This window comes from Myodes glareolus, chromosome 16 (assembly GCF_982192425.1).
Source record: "Myodes glareolus chromosome 16, mMyoGla1.1, whole genome shotgun sequence".
NCBI lineage: Eukaryota > Metazoa > Chordata > Mammalia > Rodentia > Cricetidae > Myodes > Myodes glareolus.
This window is the reverse complement of record NC_142041.1, coordinates 12,429,533-12,450,829: the sequence shown is the minus strand read 5'-3', so window position 1 is coordinate 12,450,829 and position 21,297 is coordinate 12,429,533. Positions and strand designations below refer to the sequence as shown.

The 21,297-nt window shown below is 41.7% G+C and overlaps 1 protein-coding gene across 3 annotated transcripts in view; it reads right to left on the bottom strand.

The window, feature by feature from the left end:
* Positions 1 to 7,242: 7,242 nt before the first annotated feature.
* The window catches only part of LOC125390999 (short-chain dehydrogenase/reductase family 16C member 6), a 29,279-nt gene continuing 15,224 nt past the window's right edge, over positions 7,243 to 21,297 (bottom strand). For 2 of the 3 annotated variants that reach the window (XM_085677043.2, XM_048420248.3), the window contains exons 4-8: positions 20,457 to 20,556; positions 19,896 to 20,040; positions 10,811 to 10,936; positions 8,747 to 8,911; positions 7,243 to 8,210 (exon numbers count right to left, since the gene is read on the bottom strand). In XM_085677043.2, the coding sequence (XP_085533169.2) occupies positions 8,788 to 8,911; positions 10,811 to 10,936; positions 19,896 to 20,040; positions 20,457 to 20,556 (495 nt within the window). In that variant the 3' untranslated portion in view covers positions 7,243 to 8,210; positions 8,747 to 8,787. The remainder of the gene's footprint in view (positions 8,211 to 8,746; positions 8,912 to 10,810; positions 10,937 to 19,895; positions 20,041 to 20,456; positions 20,557 to 21,297) is intronic. The other variant, XM_085677044.2, reaches the window with a different exon arrangement.

Below are 21,297 nucleotides of genomic sequence, written 5' to 3'. Positions count from 1 at the left end.
GGCTTTTTGGGGCCAAAGTTTCCAGAATTCTGAGTGCCAGAGACAACCCCAAGCACAGTGAACAGAGCTTTAGGCAGAGGGGCACAGGACTCTTGCTAATACTAACATTATCCCTTCTCGCAGTCTACTGAAGGACAGATTTCTACTCTTGGCATCCCAGGTTCTTTCACCTTCGTCGTTGCTGCTTTCTGGGTGCTCTGTAGCAGGTCCTTAACCTGGAATGCTGAGATAGGCAATCTCTTGATAGTAGATCCAGTTCCTTAAAGACTTGACGGCTGATCTATATTCTTGAGATAGGTTCATTGAGAGAGCTTCCACTTGATAAGATGCATTGCTTTGACATATAGCCTTTCAATCACAGCTGATGATGAACGCAGTAATGAACTCAAGGATGTGTTCGCTGGTTTGTGATAAGGGGAGGTCCGTCGTCCCTGGTGTGATCGAGGACACCTGTCCTCTGCTTGGATCAGCAGCCAGGGGAGTTAACTTCTACCCTTTGTTATGGAGTCCTCCTTTCCCTTCTCTGTCCTTACTCACGTGGCACTCCTGAGTGAGTCTAGAGTCCAGCCTGGCCTCTGAACTATTTGTGCTCCTTGAGCAGGACAGTCCCAGGGATAGAAGATGTCTCAGTCAGCTGTCTGCTACCGTGACATGATATCTGAGGAACGATTTATTTTGACGTGCAGTTTCAGAGCGTGTAGCCTACAGGTGGTTGGTGCTGTCGTTCCTGGGCCTGGAGTGAGGCAGCACACCGTGATGGAGAACGCACAGTGGAGAAAGATGCTTTACCTGTGACAGCAAAGAAATGGAGAGGAGGGGCCAAGGCCCAATATTCCTGCAGGGACATACTCCTAATCACCCAACTTTCTCCCATGAGGCCTCACCCCTAACAGTAGCAGGCTGGTGACTAAGCCTTTAACACTGGCCTTTGTGGGGACATTTAACATCTAAACTCTAACAGATGGAGAAGAAGAGGTGGAGAGAGAGAGAGAGAGAAAGAGAGACCTCAGTAGAAGCCATGGAGGAAATGTAACCAGCAACTATGTTTAGAGGCAATGAACAACAAGACTAAGAATAGTGTCATTGTTGGTCTGCTGATATCTGTTGAGCGTAGATCAGCAGTGTTTGTGTCCACGGTAGATTTCAGGTGGCTACAATTTCTAAGCAGAGAGCTAAGGAAGTGATAGAGAACCAATTTCCCATGTTAGAACTGGGGAGAATTTTGCAAATCTACTAAGCCTGGAGTTTTTCTATTTGTGGCTTTGCAGAAGTAACTTGAGAGCTGTGAGACCCTGACCACCAAACGAACGAGGTCAGGTCTGCTCCTGGGCTTTCTATTCTGGAGATTAGCAAGAGTTAGGTGGAGTTATCAGTCACTGGAATGACCTGATCTGGAAGGAAACTGAGTTATCTTGTATTTGGTGTGCAAATCTCCCTATTTCTGTCATTCTGATGTTGAGCAAACTCTTGTTGGATTTCTATGAGTTCAATTTGCTCACCTGTACAGTGGACATAATACCTAACATGCCTACTCTAGTTGTTGACAGGAATAAACTATGATAATGAAAATATGATGTAGGAGGGTTTTCTATCTATTTCTTGCTTTCATTGGTTAATTAATAAAGAAAACTGATTGGCCTGATAGGTCAGAATATAGGTAGGTGGGAAAGACAGAACAGAATTGTGGGAGAAAGAAAGCCAAGGCAGGCAGTCACCATGACTCTCCTCTCTGAGATAGACACAGGTTAGGATCTTTCCTGGTAAGCCACCACCTCTTGGTGCTACACAGATTACTAAATATGGGTTAAAGCAAGACGTGAGAATTAGCCAATAAGAGGCTGAAACTAATGGGCCAGGCAGTGTTTAAATGAATACAGTTTGTGTGTTGTTATTTCTGGGTGTAAAGCTAGCCATGCAGGAGCCAGGCGGGAATGCAGCCCACCTCTCCTTCTACAATTGACGCCCATCCTAACCTGCATCTGTCTCGGAGCAGAGAGTCATGGTGACTGCCTGCCTCGGCTTTCTTTCTCCCACAATTCTGTTCTGTCTTTCCCACCTACCTATGTTCTGACCTATCAGGCCAAGCAGTTTTCTTTATTAATTAACCAATGCAAGCAAGAGATAGATAGAAAACTCTCCTACATCAAAAATATACCTCCAAAACACTTATTGAGTATTTAATATATATTGGGAACTTATCTGACTTCTTTGTATGCATTAAATTCATGAGTTTCATTACAGATAAGGGTCCTGAAACATTTACTTGCCCAGAGTTATGTTTAGACATCATTGGTATTGTTTCTACTTCAAACAGGGTTATGACGGTCTACCTTGTAAGTATCAAAAGCTATAATTTACTTGGCATTTGCAATATGTCAGATGAGTTTTAAAACAGAGAGCTATAATGCCCCTTTCTATAGCAATTCAATTGCCATAAGTTATAGCTCCCACTTTATATGTAAAAACCCCAAGGTTCAGTGGCTTTTACAAAGATCACCAAGTTCCAGTTTGGCTCTACCATTTAAGCTTTCCTGAAGAAAATATGGCCTCGTATGTGACATTTAAGGGCAGAGCTGGCTTGGAGGCTGCACAAGTCCCTGTTCTCAGGACAGCCCAGGTTACTCTCCTGCTTTCCCTGTCTTTACATTTCGTACAACTTGTCTTCGAACTTGTGCTTTGTAAGTGAAGTCAGTGGGCAACGGAGCCAGCCTAGAAGCACAGATATGTTCCAGAGGTTAGTCTGCGCAGGTTGGCAAATCCTCACAGTAAGCTTTGGTCTATGCCAAGCTATCACACACAACAGTGAACTCTTGAAAAAGTTCAGAGTGCCCCTGGGCCTAAGGTTACATCTGGCCTGGATCTAGGCCCTGGCCATAGTGCTCACAATGTCGACATTAGCATAATTCACGGTGGCAGTGACTCTCCCTTTAAGAGAGAGAATGGCTCTGCATTGGAGAAGTACTAAGATGTGTGTGGCAGGCTTGCCAGTCACATCTAGAGTCTGTCCCTGGACCAGTCACACTAATAGTAACGCTTCCATCTGATGCAGAAAAGGGACTGCCAACTCTTAGGTAGGAAACCTTTGAAATAAATCATTACAAAGCAATTTTTTTTGGTCTGGATCTTTTAATAAAGTTTGTCAAAAACATTACCAGAATTATTCAAAGACTATAATTCCCAGTTCTGAATCTTGAAACTTCATCACAATACGAAGGTCCGTCCATAGACTGAGACACAGAAACTGGATACGGGGCCTTGGCTTCAAGATCACCAGTTTAATTTGAAACTTGACACGAATCAATGAGAAGAGAGGAAGACACTTCTGAAATCAGCTTTTCCCTGGCAGTTGAAGACATTTTAATGCACGAACAGGTATTTAAGTAAAATGCCCCCAAGTCGTTTTCAATTCTTTATCTAACACCCGGCAGTCACAGGAAAACTCAGGAAACTCTTGTGCCAAGGAACAAACGCTCACCACAATAAACACACAGGAGGCAACAAATGAGCACAGAGCTAATCTCTCCAGAGAAATTATCCCCACTATGAACTCACTGTAGATGTACTCAAGTTAAAAACTGAGTAGGAATATATCCATCTAAATATTGTCACAGCCTGGGATACTCTCTTGATAACCGCGTCAATGGAAACATTCCCTTCAAAGCTGTTGGGAGAACAGTTCATTATGTTCTTAGACAAGAACCTGCTGAAAATAACGTGAGGCAGAAAATTCCTAACATCAGTCAAGTTTCCACATTCATAGATGGAGTTATTGAAGATTACAAAACCACAGTTTTCACATTTGTTCCATAGTGCATTATGTAAGATCACGGAGCCATAATTTTACGTTTGTTATAACCACCTGGGTCTGATAGTCACGTGTCAGAGAGGTCATAAAGGTGCTTTACAAGTAATAGCCACTTAAAAAGGAATCAACTTTCTACTTCAGTAATCTTTTCCCACTCTTGTGTTCAGACAGAGGCCCCCTCTGACCCAGCCTTGCATGACTGGGTCTTTCGGCAGCGGGGTGCCTTGAAGCTGATGGGAGACCGCAAGACCGCAGTGTCCCAGAACCGGACCCCTGCGCCTGACACTGTGGTGCTGGCTGGAGACGCCAGAGCTTCATTCTGAGAAACCTGAACGCAGTCAGTGCTCTCTTTTCTTCCTGATGCTTTGATTTGCCTCTAGTGTCTCTCCCGCCCCTCCCGACTCCCCAGTACCCCCGTCCTCCCGCCCTGCTCTCATCTGCTTCCCCCTTTTCTTTTCCTTTTCCACAGGATCTTACGGTGTAGCCCAGACTGCCCTGGAACTCAAGATTCCCATTTCTAGGGGTGGGATTGCAGACTGGTGCCACCGTGCCCAGCGCCTATTTTTGCTTCCCACCAACTGCATGGGCTGAGTGTAGGGTCTTCATGGGGCAACTACTTCTCGGCTGCACTTTGGGGCCGCACTTTGCACTTTATGTTAGTAGCTTCACTCAGAGCATGCGGGTCTTCTTGGGCCTAAAGACTGCTAGGAATGACTGCGAAGTCGCCTGTGTCTCCAACACCAAGCAGAAGCACCTTTGGACCATCGGATGCCTGCTTCCCGCCGGAGCTCCTCTTCTCTCCCCTTTTCTCCAGCTATTCAGTCAGTGCTTATTTATTCCACACTCTCTCCAGGAACTCTCGAGTCCACCTAAGGACCATAGGCACCAGCACCAGCCCAGCTGCACTCCCGCATTGCGGGAGGGCTTCCTTCTCCAAGTTTCGATGGGAAAAGGCATAATTCTTTTAAGAGATTATCTCTGCTTCTTTTCCTCTCCCCATCCCTTGCTTTTCTTCCTTATCCTGCAGAGTTATCCCAGATTCTCCGTTTTCTTTTTCCAAACCAAACTCTGTCTATAATGCCGAGTACATCTGGCGATTTCACAACCTCTACTGTTCCCAGGCTCTCAGTAAAGATGGCTGCAAGAAAGCTCACTCACTCCTCTCAGGTTTCCAGGGTCAGGCAGGTCCAGGTGACCTGCCTCTGGCTCTCTTTGATGTTGGGAAAATTCTTTTAACACTCAAACAGACTTTAGTCTTGGGCAGCTGCTATTATCAGGAAGTTCTTTTTTTGTGTGAAGTCAAATATTCTTTCCAGTATTAAGAAAAGGTTCAGTTTTCCAAGTCCCTGGGCAATTCTAGCACAGTGACAGAAAAATTCCACTTCATTAGCTTTTAATACTTCCCCCAAGCCTTTGACTTTAAACGGCTCACTAATTATTAAATGCTGTTTTCACATATTTTAATTCTTAGCATATTTGATTGTTTTTAATCATTAAGTTTGTCTTTTTTGACAGTTTCAGAGATTTATCTAATGTGTTTTGATTACTCTCACCCACCCCCTTTTGTCTCCCTTCCATCCCTGTCCACCCTTCCCTTCCCACAACCCCTTTCTTACACTCCTATCTTATCAGTTCGTTTTGTGACTCTGCCACAAAAATTGTTTTGTGACAATTTCCATGACCATGGGTTTGGGGCTGGGCACTGGACGGCCCACCATAGGGCACACAGCTCTTTTTATTACATTGGATTAAGAAAGGTTTTTGGAAGATGCAGGTTATTGCCAATTACAGTGTTCTAAAAAGAAGAAAGAAAGAAAGGAGAGAGAGAGAGAGAGAGAGATAGAGAGAGAGAGAGAGAGAAAGAACCTTGTGTTTTAATACATTCTCCAAAGGCCCCTGCTTCCCAGACAGGCCGCATATGAAATGTTTTAATTGCAGTTCCTTTTTGAGAAGTTGGTAGAAAGAAATCCTATGTGACCAAGTTTCAGACCCACTCTGTTCAGACCCATCACAGTGTTGATGAATTGTTAAGTTTCACGACCAATGTAAAACATGGGTAATATCACCCAGGTGCTTGCTATATGTAGTTGGCTCTCCTTATTCAATCTTGGGGTTCAGATGTAAATACCCCAAGACAGAAAAGATCCAGAAAAAAAAATTCCAGAAAGGGACAAAGGGTGAAATGTCAATTTGCTACAGGCAGAGTGCTCTCCAGAATTTACGCTGAGGTAGTGAGGCTTTGTGTTAGATATTACTGCAGTTCTGAAGACGGCTTAAAACACATGGAAGAATGTGTGTTGTCATATACAAACACCACTACATGGGTGTGGGTGCATGTGTACACACGTGTGTGCACGCAAACACACAGAGTTGAGGCATCCTTGGGTTTTGTTATCCATGGGCATCTTGTACCAGTCCTGGATGAATCATAATGGATATTCTATGAAAGCTTAGAAATATTGTCATGAGAGGGAAAAGCACAATGGCTTATGGAGGCTTTTTATGTTCAACACAGCATTTCATTGCAAAATAAAGAATAGGAGTTGGTTCTAAGCGTGGGAGAAAAGTCACTATACCACTGAGTAGTGACAGTCCTCCTATGTCCCCTCGTCCTCTCCCTTGCCAGGATCTAGGACGAGCAATAGTCTATGTAGAAGTCAGCACACAGGGCTTTGGAATGGGGCCCGTGTACTGTCTGTCTTACAGTCTCATAGATTCAATACTTCCACGGCAATAGCCTTCACGTTCCAGGTGAGCAGAGCCTTCCAGTCCCAGGAAGCCCAGAGTGTGGTGACATTCCCCATTAGGAGCATCTGGTTCATTTATTACCCCTGTCAATTTACAAACCAAGCATCCTTATCAGCAATGCTTCTGAGCTCCCAAGGTCTAAATGAGGAGCAGAAGGAGGGAGAACATGAGCAAGGAAGTCAGGACCACAAGGGGTGTGTCCACCCACTGAGACGGTGGGACTGATCTAATGGGAGCTCACCAAGGCCAGCTGAACTGGGAGTGATGGAGCATGTGATCAAACTGGACCCTCTGAATGTGGCTGTCAATGAGGGCTGACTGAGAAGCCAAGGACAATGGCACTGAGTTTTGATTCTACTACATGGACTGACTTTGTGGGAACCTGGTTTGTTTGGATGCTCACCTTTATAGACCTGGATGGAGGGGGGAGGACCTTGGACTTCCCACGGTGCAAGGAACCCTGACTGCTCTTAGGACTAGAGAGGGAGGGGAAGGGAGAAGGGGGGAGGGAAAAGGGAGGCGGGGAGGAGGTGGAAATTTTTAATAAATAAATAAATAAAAAACTAAACAACAAAAAAACCTTACAAACTACAGAGTTTTGAATAAAATGGTAATAACCCCCCCCCAAAGAAACATAGATGGTGGGCAATGCTCACTGGACCAGTAGGAGAGTAGAACTAAGGAGGCAATTTTCATGCAGAGAGGTAAAAGTTTTATTAACGTTCCATCTAGAATATGTCAATACAAATAAAAAGCAGGAGAACAGACTGTGTAGTTTTAAATACTCTAAGTCTACAATATTGAACAACAATATTGACCAGGAAAAGGGCAAAACCAAACCAAACCAGTCTGTGTGTGGTTAGCAGCTCCCAGAAAGCTCTTGTTCTATATTTAGTGAGTGTCTTACTCACCTCTCTGTTTATAGCATCGTACATAGCAGGTACTTGGCAAATATGTATTAAACTAGTGGATAAAAAGACTCTCCCTAGACTACACAGTGAAAGCAAAGCAAGTCCATTTTTAAACTCATGAAGCTGTCCAACATCTTACTGAAGTCCTTTCTGTACTGTTTTGTTCTTCTGTTAGGCTAACCTCGCCCTTCTTTTCCTGCCTCTGGACAAACTACGCTTTAGATGCAAAAGTGTATAAGGACCGTGTCCCTGGTAATATAAGGATAGATGTCAGCACTAAGCTCTCTCACTAGCAGAAGGCATATTGCACTGTGGTAGAAATGTACATTTCTGGCCTCACTGTCAGTAGTCCTTGAACGTAAGAGAGGTTAATGAGATCAATATGCAGTAACCACAGTTGAGGAAGCATTTCTAGCCCAGATGTGACCAGAAGTGCCATTGTTACGACTGCATGTGAAATGGCCAGATACGAAGTGCAAATTCCCATGTTAGGTGTCTGAAAAATAAGTTGAATTGAGGTACAGTAATTAAAGCTGTATTTCCTGATGCTATTACAAAAATATGTTTTATTTCTAAGCCAGCAGAGTGTAGAAGGTCGAAGGTGTTTGTTTTTCTGATGGAGTAAACGAGCGGAGAAGTCTTCAACACATGGGGATGCAAATAAAACAGGCGCTACAGATTTTCTAAAATCCAATAAGCGTGTTCAGTTTCAGTCCCTTCAGCAGTCTTCATACGATCATCAAAACCTAGTGGGAATTAACAAGGCAATACAAATCAACCGTCATTTTGTGAAGGAAACATTTTTAACTACAAAATTAATATGTATTCTTAAATAGGATATTGAAAAATTATCAGTCCAGCACATTGATTACTTATAATCACCTCTTTCCTGAAAGTGTCTTATATTCTAATTTAAATAAGATTTGGGCCACTTTGCATTACCATTTTATAAATATATGATCTGTATGATCAGAGTTCACAGGAAGGACTGTGATGCTTTTATTTACCCAGCTGAGGAATTACATGGGAATCTGGATAGGTAATAAAAATGTTTAGAAAAATAGCATGGTGATCTATGTCTACAAATCCAGCCTGCAATCATAATAAGAACCTGTTTGAGGGGAGGCGAAGGGAAAAAAAAAACCCTAAGGGGAGAGAAAAAAAGAGACAGAGCTGAATGCCAAGTGTCTCCTGGGAAAAGAAGTGGCAAACTTTCAAAAGCCTGGGTGATTCTAGGTCGGCTGGCATGCTCTAACTGCTAGGGGGATTCCAGACAGCGTACCCTCTCATCCTTGTGTGCGATTACCACACCCGAGGCCTGGGTTATTGCTGTTTCCTTTCTGTTTCGGCCTGCAGTTCTGCTTTTGCTCTCCCTCGAAATGATGTCATACAGGTGTCTACGCCAAGGTACTCACCCAGGGCAATCATCATTTTTGGAGATATTATTCTAAAGAAAAGCAGAGACAACATATGATCCGTTAAGACTCGCGAAAGTCATGGAAAGGACTTCTTTGCGAAGACTACGAGCAAATAAAATGAAGTCTGGAAGATCAAGATCCATGTTGCACATGTGTACTAATGGGACGGATGAATGGAAGGACACCGTTGTATCAACATCGTGGATGATGGTGGATGCTTTTAGCCTTTTCTACACCTGAAGTTTCTCCACATGCTACACTCATTGGCTCATTGGAAAGACCAGATGGCTCCTTATTTGCTCAGTCTATCTTGATTTGCTAGACAAGAATAGCAAGCATTAGAATAAAAGCATACCACCTAAGAAGACAATTTGTGACTCAGTGGCCTGAGGCATGGGGATGGTTCTAATGCACATGTGCAACTGAGAACCGTTGCTCAGAGCAATGCTGGATTTCAGATCCCTGTGGCTTGGATCAGCTCAGCGCTGCTCAACTTAACCGAGTAATCATGTCTGCACGTTTAATCTTTATCAGGCCCTGTTCTGGATGTAAGCATAGACCAGGAGAGAACTTAAAAATTGTGTCCTCAGAGAACACACAAGCTGGCAAGGGTCCAGATGTGAGATGCTAGAAGGCCATGACAAGTGGATGGGTCACACAGTGATGAATGTTGGCTTCCCTGAGCAGTGAGGGCAGCCGAGGAAGAACAGGGAAAGCAGGTGGATATAGTAAAGGATGTCCTGTACTTCTCAGGAGCACAATCCTCATGCTCCAACTCAAAGCATCAACATGATGTCACGAGAAGAAATCTCTGAACCTGATATATGTCAAGCCATAATAAAAACACATCATCAGATGGCCTTTGGATTGTATGGAGGTGTGTAGGAAACACGTGGGTTTAGACTTTGGGTCTATCCCCAAGATATTTCATTATATATAAACTCATCCAAATTTGAGTAAATCTGAAGCCCCGAGCACTTCTGATTCTAAGCACTGTTCACAAGTGCCAGTCTTGTGCACACAGCAGGAGAAGGGTCTGTTGGGAAAGCTTCAGCAGTTCCATTGCAGCTTGCAGACTCTCTGTCCTCTCTAGACTCTCTAGACTGGAGGTGCTATCCCTGAACAGCCATCAGGGCTGGAGGCAACGCACGGAAGATGCTACCTCCATGCTAGACGTGGACCTGTGAGAGTCTGCTCACAAATACCCCAGAGTGCATTGTGTTGGCCTTCAAGGAAGTTGCAGGAACTCTTTCACAGAATGAGATGGAGAAATCACCAAATACCTTAGCATTTTCCCAGGGGGAAAAAAAATCAGGATTTTTGTCCATTATTGCAAAAATATAAATAAACTAAATTAATAACTAAATTAATTGAATAACTAAATTAATTTAATTAATTAATTTATAAATAACTAAATTAATTGAACAAAATAGATATAAAACAACAACAAATAACTGAATGTCATGTTGTATACAGTAATCAGGGAAGTTGAGGGAGGTGTTGAAAGTCTGGAATATGCAATGTGGTATTGTCTCAAAGAACCCAAGAAAGTGAATAAAGAAACACACACACACCCCTACCACCACCACCACCACCACCATCAACACCATCAACAGAACAAAGCAACAGAAAACAACCTTAAAACCTCCCCCAATGTCACCCACCCCAGAATTTATGTGCTGTTTGGTTCCGTGTAAGAACAAATATAGTGCCCTCTTGAAAGGCCTAAATAATTCCTTAATTTAGTTAAAACCTGAAATAACAAAGGCGAAGTTCACAATAGTCCAATAACTTGTCCCTGTAGTAGTAAAATTCTTTGTCATCATGCTAAATAACAGTGAAGCTGCCTTGTAGACAGAAAAAGTAGCAATGATCAGACGACGTGTTCACAATCAACCCAAAGGTTGATTAGGTCTTCCTTAACTTACTGTTTGAGAAATAGCGCAAAGTACGCAAACTTGGGTATGAGCAGGTAAACTTGTTCCTCTAAAATAGCAGTGAAGATTTTTTGAGCCACATACTCCTGATCCAGTAGAGGTAACAGAAGTGGATACCTAGAAAGAGAAGGCAGAAGTGGGGTCAGCCAAGTGCTCTTTCCCGCGACCATCAGTGTCGAGGGCTGATTTCAGACCCCGAATTACAGTAGAAACAATGGCTGCACACAGTAAAAAGATGAGTGAATATTTGGGGTTCCCTTGCGTTTTCTCTCGAGGCCAACGCTACTGCCTCATTTGAATGCCCAGTCCTTCTTTTCTGCTTTATGCTCTGAATATAAAGATGAAATTACGGCTGGGAGATGGTTTAGTGATTTCAAGTGCTTGCTTCACTAACTTGAGGATCAGAGTTTGATGTCCAGAACTCACGTAAAGGCAAGGGGGGCCTGGCAGGTCACTTGTCATGCCAGCCTCAGGACTTTGAGACAGGACCAAGCTGGTTAACAGACTAGTCAGAGCAGCGAGACTTGACTTGGATTCAGAGAGCCTGCCTCCATGATAAGATGGAAGTGTGATCACGATGACTCCTTATGTCAACGGTAGGCTTCCATGGACACGCGTGCATGTATACCCACCCTTGAAGAAACACGCACAAGCAATACACATTCATGCACACATACACAATGTAAAAAAATCATGTAATTACTTTTAGGGTTTTGTATCATTCTCTCCTTTCCTTCCTCACAAGCATACAGAATTATCATAGACACAAAACCATATGTTATTAAAAGTAAAACTGCAAAAATCATTTACCAAAACGATCTCTTGAGCATGAGCAATATATCGCTTTAGACAGACGATTGTTACATTGTTAAGAGAAATGAGTTGTGCGAGCCATAGGAAGTGGTAGACGAAACGGAAAGCAAAGATTCTGTATTTCTTTCATATTTCATGTTTTATATTTTTTCAATCATTTGAACCATAAACATTCAGACATTGTTTCTCTCAGCTGAGTTTTAGAAAGCAATCAGTTTTCCATGACTGGATTTTGACAACTCTTGAAAGTGCCTGGTGCTCCAATTTAAGCAGCCAACACATTGAGATAGATGCTCTAAGGACCAGTTTCATCTCATCCTTTAAGGTCGCTTGAGGATTAAGGAGCTTTCTTTTCTGGAGACGTCGTTTTTGCTTTCATGTACGTAGGTATACTAAGCTTATATAATCCACAGTTTAACATCATAGCTTTTAGTTGCTACTATTTTGCAATTTTTTGTCATTTATATTCCTTGTGTGACCTTGACAAGCTGTCATTAAAAGCATATACTTGGTGCTAGCGAGTATTTCCGAGGTTATGAACACTCACTGCTCTTGCAGAGGAACTGGGCTCTGTTCCTAGCACTCACATTGTAGTCCAGAGACCTGTGTGTGGCTCCAGTTCCAGGGGTTCTGATGGCCTCTTCTGACCCCTTCAGACACCAGAGTAACTTACACGTGATGTACATACATGCAAGCAAAACACTCATATATAAAATAGGTGAATCTAAAATTTTATAAAGAATTTGCCCACTTTATTACCAGTTCTTACTGATATTGCTTTGAATTAATATCAGAAATAAAATAGCTAAGATAGTGTGCTAGCTAGCTTTATGGCAACTTGAAACAAGCCAGAATCATTTGGGGAATAGAAACTTCCGTTGAGAAAATGCCTCCACCGAATTGGCCTGTGGGCCAGCCTATGCTAAATTTTCTTGATGATGATCGGTAGGGGAGGGCTAAGCTCACTCTGCGTGGTCCTGGGTGCTGTAAGAGGCAGGCTGAGGAAACAGGTAAGCGGTACAGCACCATGGCCTCTGCATCAGTCCTTGCCTGCAGGCACCTGCCCTGGCTGTCTCCGACAAAGGACTGTGGTATGGAAGTTAAGAGAAAGAAACTCTTCCTTCCCCAGGTTGCTTATGGTCATAAAGTTTACTCACAGCAGCAGAAACCCCGAGACAGATGGCAAAGGCATACTGGGTATTTGTCACTAGTCATATATGGGGAAATGTGTGTAGTATTTACGAAATGGGGAGATTTTCCAATTTTAAAATTGGGGCCATTTTTCTTTTTACTAATTTGTTACTAAACTTTCTCTATGTAGTTTAGAGAGAAGGCCTTAATAAGCTATAGGGTTTATTATTTTTCCCTTATTCTTTTGAGTTGTTTATTTCACTTTATTGATGTCCTGTGAAGCACAGAAGTTTTTTCCTTTCAGTAAGTTTTTAAACTGGTGCATTTTAATGGTATGTGATACTGGGCTTCATGAGGACATTTTCAGACAAGCAGATAATGTACTTGAAGTGGAGTACACTCCTCCTCCACTACGTCACCCCTGCTCTTTCTCTGCCTTTTCTCTCCCATTTGCAACTTCCGCTCTTCAGACAGACTCATTTCTCCTTTTGGATCAAGCACACACATGTGCCCCTCTCCCACACCTATGCACGATGCACACATGTGCGCGCACACACATGCTTTTACGTATTCATGTCAGATCTAGGATACACGAATGAACGAAACCCACAGAGTCTGAATTCATTTAACGATAACCTCTGAAGCACAAACCTTTTAAAATTCGAGGCATCTGTTTGTTTCCTGTGGCTGTTTGTACTTTTGGTGTCGTGGCTGGTAGATCGCCACGGAAGCCAAGGCCAGAAAAATTCAGTTTCCATTTTTGAAAGAGGTTTATGATCTAACTTTTCATTCATCTTTCATCACCTTTTGTGTGATGGGGTTCTGAAGTTCAACTTTGCTTTTTTTCCCCCAGTTGTCCCTGCACTGTTTGTTGAAAACAGACTGCTGTTTTTGACATTTCGATTGTGAGCCTAGCCTTTCATGGCTGAACCACGTCACCATCAAAGCAGTCTTGCTTTACTGACTTGTCTTGCCGCCCCTATTGAAACTTATGGGGGCTCAGTGTAAAGAGGTCTTTGACTAGCAAGTCTATCCTGTTGATTTGCGAGTCTGCCCTGTCTGAGCATGCGCGGTGTGCTTCTGAGCTTCTCCTGAGCTTGACATTGGAAACAGGGATTTTGTTTCTCTTCCTTCTGCATATTCAGGGTAGCTTAGGTTCAGTCAATCTTTCTAGTCCTTCACTTCTTCACATACGTTTTAGCAACACCTTGGCAATTCCTGAAAAGAAGTCAATCTGAGGTCTTTATTTTTCAGTGTTTCATATATGGGTACTGTATTTACATCATTTTCACCCTTCCTCTTCTCTCTGCAAACTGCCCATAGCCTCCTCTCAAGTTCACGACCTCTCCAGCAATTACTATTGTTATATGTATATATACACATATACATGTAACAATAATATGTTATATGCATACATATGTCACACACATATACTTACAGGTATGGTTTTGTAATCTACCAAGTCTATTAGTGATATCTGTATGTACACAGGTTTAGGGCTGACCATTCTGTATGGGAGAACGTCTCAAGGAGCTGATTACCCTCTCACAGCAGCCATTGGTTGGTTGCCTGTTGCTCTTCATCCAAGGGTGGGTGGGGCCTTTTGAGTTTCCTCTAGAAATTGCATTGAATCTGGGAGAAATGGAATCTTAACAGTACTGTCTTTCCATCTATGAAAATGGAGTTGATTTTGTCTGCTTTCATCTCTGTCAAAGATGTCTTTAAAATACTTTTTTAAAAAACAGTGTAATTGATTACTTTCTGTAAGTCTGTTCTATGTATTTTACTACATTTATGATATTATAAATGGGATTGTTTTTTTTACTGATTTCACTTTGGACTTGTTTATTACAAATATATAAAAAGGCAACTGATTTTTGTGTTGATTTTGCATATTGATCTTGCTCAATTCACTTCTTAGACATAATAGTTTTATGCATGATATTTGCAAATGTATATGTGTATGTGGTGTGTGTGTGCACACTTCAACATCTATGTGCATGTGTATGTCTTAGTATTTTCTACACGCAGTATCATGTCATCTCAGAACAGGTTTTCTTCTCCCTTTCCACTTCTCTGTCTTTTATTTCATGTGATGTCGTGAGTATACACACACTTGCTTTGCTTTCTGTCCTTTGTTTATTTTTGTGCTGTATTTGGAACATCAGATGTTGCACACGATAACTAAGTCCTCTGCCATCGCACCATGCTATACAGTCTCTGGCTTATTCTTCATCTTAGGGGCAAAGCAATGCTTTCGGCACTGAATACAAGGCAACCGGTGACTTCTTCACAGGTGCACGCCTCTGGCTGAAGTAGTTTCCTTTTATTTCTTGTTTCTTGAGAGCTTCTCACTCTTGTGTGCTGTCATGCAAGGGGCTGGATCTTGTGGATGCCTTTCCTGTGATACTGAGATGACCATGCAGCTTTTGCCTCTTCGCTATTGACATGATGCACTTTGTGAAATTATCTGAAATATGGCCTCAGCCTGGTATCCTAAGGATAAATCCCATCTGATCACAGTACATGTCTATCATTCAATGACACTGTATTGGTTTGCTGGCCTCTTATACTGGACTTTTTGTTTTGTTTGTAGGAAATGTTGATCTTTAATTTTATGTTCTTGAGGTGTTTTGTCCGACTTTGGCATCAGGGTCATATTACATTTGGTGAGTGAGCTGTAAAATGTCTGGTTTCTGTCTGATTTCAGTAACAGTGTTCAGAATTCAGGTGTTTAATTCGTCTGATGCTTGGTATAATTCTCTCAGGAGGTCATCTTGACTGGCCGTTGGCATTCAGGAACCTTCTAGGTTACTAATTCAGTATTTCCCTCAAGTCAGTTCTGCCAGGTAGCTTTCCCTTGCAAAAGTGACATCTGGCTTGGGTGTGGGAGTCCTCATACTTTTCCTTATGCCCTTTTCCCATCTGGAATGGCAGTGATGGTGTTCTTGCTTAGCTCTAGCTTCTAGCTCGAGCAAGCCTTCTCTTGACTCCTTTTGTTAGCAGAGCCAGAGGTTCATTGATTTTAGTAATCCTTTCAACGAATCAGCTTCTGGATGAATCACTCTTCTCTAATTTTCTACTTCAGTCTATTCCTATAGTGAGATTTAATAGTTCTGTTTGCATTGGATTCATTGTGATCTTAGTTTATACAGTTTCTGAAGGTAGAAGATGAAGTTATTAACCCAATATTTTTATATAGCCACTTATAATTATAAATGTTCCTGAGAAGCTGAACTTCATAAAAATTTGTATGTGTATTTCAACATATTTGGAAATTTCTCAAGTTATCTTTTGTTTTTATTTATAATTTTATTCAATTTTAGCTAGACAGTATACTTCACATGCCTTTATTCTTTTAATTTTTTGTTGGCGGTACCTTACAGCCAGACAGATGCTTCCTTCTGGGCAATGTCTGAGGCATGTTCAGCACGAGTGTGCACTCCATTGTTTACACTCAGCACAAGTGTGCACTCTGTTTTTGTTGAACAGAGTGACTGTCAGCATCTATTCCTGCTTGACTGGGGCCTTTTGTTAGCAAGGACATCTTTTAATTTTATTTTATTCATTTATTTTATTTATCTTAAAATTTTATTTCTGAAGTTATTTGCTATTCAGTTCTTCTGAGGTACATACTATACATCTTAATTTAGTAGAATCCATTTTTGGTATATATCCTCTTAATTTTAGTGTGATACAGAAATTTTGCTCCTACATAGCTATATTATTTTTTCTTCCTTTATGCTACAATACTATTATTAGAGAAATACTTCAGCATATAATCGTGCATATCCATTGAAATATTGCCGTTATTACTTTGTAAGATTGTGTTTTGAAGAAGGCGAAGGGACAAAGGAGACCTGGCACCGATTCCAGAGTCCCGCCATGCTGGCCCTTCCTACCTGCTATCATTTTCTAAGTGTAACGTGTTGTTCCCACTCGTCTCACTTGAGTCTGCAACAATGCTATTCAGGACGTGTTGTTTATGGCAGTGCTATTCATAATTAGCTCAAGGAAGGAAAAAGGTACACTTCTCCATTGCCCTTTGCACAGTTATCTACGTTGATGAATTTTGACGCTCTTCTCATGTGAACCTGCTTATTATCTGTCACCTGCTGTATCTTGGAGACCGTCCTTTTCTGTTTCCTGTAGGGTGGAGGATGGACCCTGTTTTTAGTGGTCTTCGTTTCTGCAGCACGGTTTTGCTGGAGAAGATCCTTGGTTGATTTCTCTTTCAGTTTCCTGACTGTGTCATCTGAAGCCTTTCATGTTTTTCATTGTTTCTGCTGGAAGTTCAGCTGTCAATTGAATTTCAGGTGGCTTTCTTATGGAGAAACGCTTTTCTTCTGGCTGTGTGGCAGGCTATCTTTTGTTTTGCTTTTCAGTACTTTGACTATGCCATATCCATGTGTGGAACACCAAGTGCTTATCTTTCTTGGAGTTCACTGAGGTTTTAGAAAATTTCTAATGAAGCGTACTATCATGACTAAACCTTACTTATAACAACAAAGAATTTGAGATATGGAGACAATATTCCAATATTTGCAATCAAATGGACAGCTTGCCTTCACTTCGTTTAAAAGATCCATCTATTGGTTCCATGATAACGTGACTATTACTTTGTCTAGGAACCAGTTCGGCTTAGCAAACTGCTCTAAAATAACACCTTAAATTTTAGTTGAAGAGTGACCTGCAATTGTTGAGTCATACTGGGTAAACAGTTGATGAAAATCCACTGTTTTTTAATACTCATTTTACACACTACCAGGATTTTAATTTTTAGCTTCCTATCTGGTGCTTGGAACGGCCTTCCCTGGAGACACCTTGTCATGTAACTACACTCTGCTCTTCTGGAGGGTGGAGTCTCCCATGTGTTTAAACTGCCTTGAGAAAAGAGACCACTATGGCTGATACATTGTAATCACTGTACTTGCTGCCTTTCATGCCACGTGACAGTCTCTTGAAATCTTAATGACAAGCCAGCCTTTTCAAAGGCCTTAGGGGGGTGATTTACTTGCTGTTCCCAATTCTGTCCAGATTCCCCAAATTTCTGATGTCTTCCTCCAAGTTGCCCCCTACATGGTTCACAGAGGGTTAAAAGAGAAGAGCTGGGTTGGGATGGCCTGCCTTCTAACACTTCAGGTATCCTTAATAACGTCAGGAACTGACCACAGCGGTGCCAAGTTCAAGCTCCAGATGATGCCACTCTGGAACCTGAATTTCACCATTCATTCATTATAAATAAGAATTGGTGGTGCTCCTTTTGAAGCTGCTGGAGAATAATTTCAGAAAGTTTGGTGGCATAAAGATTTTCAAAATGAGGGCTCTTTGTTTTTGTGATTTCTCTCTAGTGTCTAATAAAGATGTCTGTGAGTCTGCTAGTTCAGATTAATTCTGAGCAGTTTCTGAAACTACAGGCTTCACAAATAGTTGTGGCTCTATCATGGAATTATTCCCCAAATCAACAAATAAATGCAGCAACACTCCAGATCTGTCAATGGCATGGGACAGTACTCTCCTGTAGGGCCTGGGGTACATGTCTGTGTATTTGTTTAATGGCTTTATTGATTAGTTCAGGGAATCTATCTCTTACGATTGAATGCTGTCAATGTGTGATTTTGATATCATTTTCAGAGACTATAATTTCAGGTATAACAAAGTTTTCCTAGCTGTCAAATGTCACTGGTGACTGTGGTTTTAACCAAAACGTTTGAATGTGTATGCATGTATGTGTGTGTGTACATGTGTGCATTTGTGCATGTGCATGCATGTATGTGTGTGTCCATGTGTGCATTTGTGCATGTGTATGCATGTATGTGTGTACATGTGTGCATTTGTGCATGTGTATGCATGTATGTGTGTACATGTGTGCATTTGTGCATGTATATGCATGTATGTGTGTACATGTGTGCATTTGTGCACGTGTATGCATGTATGTTTGTGTGTACACGTGTACATCTGTGCATGTGTATGCATGTATGTGTGTGTGTACATGTGTGCATTTGTGCATGTGTATGTGCATAAACATGAGAGCGTGTGGAAGCCAGGATATCCTTCTCAATTGCCTTTCAGTCTTATGTATTCTTCTGAGATGTGATTTCTCACTGAACCTGGGGCTTGCTATTTTTGACAGGCTGGCTAGCGAGTCCCCAGGATCCAGTTTTTTACCACATGGCACTGGGGTTGCAGGTCCCTGCTGTCACTCTGGCCATGTAGGTGGGTGGTAGTGATCTGAGCTCTCTTCCAGCTGGCATGCTTGTCCTAGCTTCTTCACTGACGTGCTAGTGAACTTTCTGGTTGGTCTGCTGTTATCATATCACACCCAGTTCCAAAAGTTGCTAAGTGGTTATGCTATTCTTAAAAAATATTCCAAACAGTGGTCCTGTCTAACGGAAGCCAGGTCCAAAGGAAAAAAGATGACTTTTTTTTTTTGAGATTGGCTTTGGCCTTCAACTGGTAGAACCTCTGCTACAGAGCGTAGCACGAGGGTTCTTGCTTTTTCCTGACTAATTATGTTTGATTTGAGAGGAGGGTGGAAGGAACTGGAGGTGACAGTTGGGGTCACCATCCTGTATGGATTTTCCATAACCCAGAGCCCAGGAAGACAAGATCTAGCAAACTTTTAGGTTGAAACTCCCCCTGCCTCTGTACATTCAAACAATGCTTACCTCCTGTTTTGGAGTTTTTCACTTAATTTCATAGCCTCTGTGGACTCAGAATATCCTCATGGTCTTTTGGCTGGCTCTGTTTTTCTCTAACCTCAGATGACTCTCTTGCTATGGATCATGTCAGTACATTTCCTAACAATGACAATAGCTGCATGGTTCTCACATTAAGGTCATTGTAGTTTACTGTTCTCTGTGCAAAGGCCTTCACGCTGCATTAGCATTCTAGTTCAAGTTATTCTAGATAGATCTTATCTTTATATAAAAATCACCTTGCAACATTTCATGTCTATGGGAATAATCCTTTCAAAACAGTTTTATTTGGGGGTATCTACAATTTAATATTTTATGTAGGAAGAGAATTATTTCATCAATAAAACAAAGCAATCTTAGTAATTTCTCACTGCCAACTTCTGTTATATCTTAAAATTACGTAAAAGTAAGGATTGCTGAAAGAGCACACTTACTTGGTTTCACAACCTTCAAACATTCCAGTTTTGATGAAATATGGGCAAACGATGGTGCTTTTAATTTTAGATTTTTGCTGCATAGTTAATTCAAGGAAGAGGGACTCAGCCAAGCCAAAGGCTGCAAATTTGCTTGAAGAATAATCTGAAATAAAATGATACAGCTTGAAAAATTTTCATAATTATTTAAAAATAAACCTTTTCTTCTTTTCTGGCTCGTTACTGAGGACAGAGTAACTCCATACCCAGTGGGGCCAATAAAAACACTGAAATCTTTTCAGTTTCTCTTAAGCCAAGAATACCAATGAACCAATAGGCAATGAACCAATAGGCATGTGCATGCACATGCTCGTGCGTGCACACACACACACACACACACACACACTCCAGTTTATGCGTTTTTCAAAGGTACATGAATGGGAAGGAGTGCCCCTGGCCTTCTGTGTAGGGTTGAATGTTTCAGGAGTTCCATTTGGGGCAGGAAGAGCTTCTCTGCATTCTGGAAGGGCCCACAGGGTTCCTGGGGCAGTAGGAGAGTGTGTGGTAAATGGAAATACGTACCTGAGAGCATAGTAGTACCCACGAGTCCTGCCATGCTTGAAATGCAGACCAGGTGACCATGGTCAGCTTTAATCATGGCCGGAAGAAAGGCCTTACAAGTCTGGGAAATATAAACACATTAGTTGATTAATTATTCTCAGTATTCTGTAAGCATTTGATGAACTTAATTAGTCCACTCATGGAATTTTTCTCTAATACTCATGGTGTGTTAAATTCCATGGCAACACAAAAGTAGGACAAAAAGAGTCACTGTTCCTGAGGGAATTAGAGTTTATTATGCCCTCAGATATAAAAAAAATAGTGCATGTTTTCTTTTTCCTTTGAAGTAAACCTTACTAATTTAACCAAATGAGATTTTTACACTCGTTGGGTTCCTATAAACTGTAGCAATTTTTAAGGTCTTAGAGTTCTTTATATAATTTTGACAATTTGCATTAAAATCAATCACACTTACCTTCCAGACTTTACTATCAACACAATTTACCTTCACGTTCAGGAAGTAGCAGTAATGGGAGCAATTGCTAGAGGAAGATGAGCCCTGCCAGAGCCAAATGGAACTTTACCTGGTAAGCCACTGCCACATGGCGATACAGAGACTAACAGAAATGGGTTAAATTAATATGTAAGAATTAGCCAATAAGAGCTAATGGGCCAAGCAGTGATTTTGTTAAAACAATTTCTGTGTGGTTATTTTGTTCTGGTTGGCCAAGATGAACAAGCAGCCTCCTCCTACAAATTGGCACCAACATGGTGACCTAAAATCCACTTTAAACCTGAGAAGGCTTGCAAATGAATTCTAGACACTAAAAAACAAAGTTTAACCACAACCCCTCACTTCCTG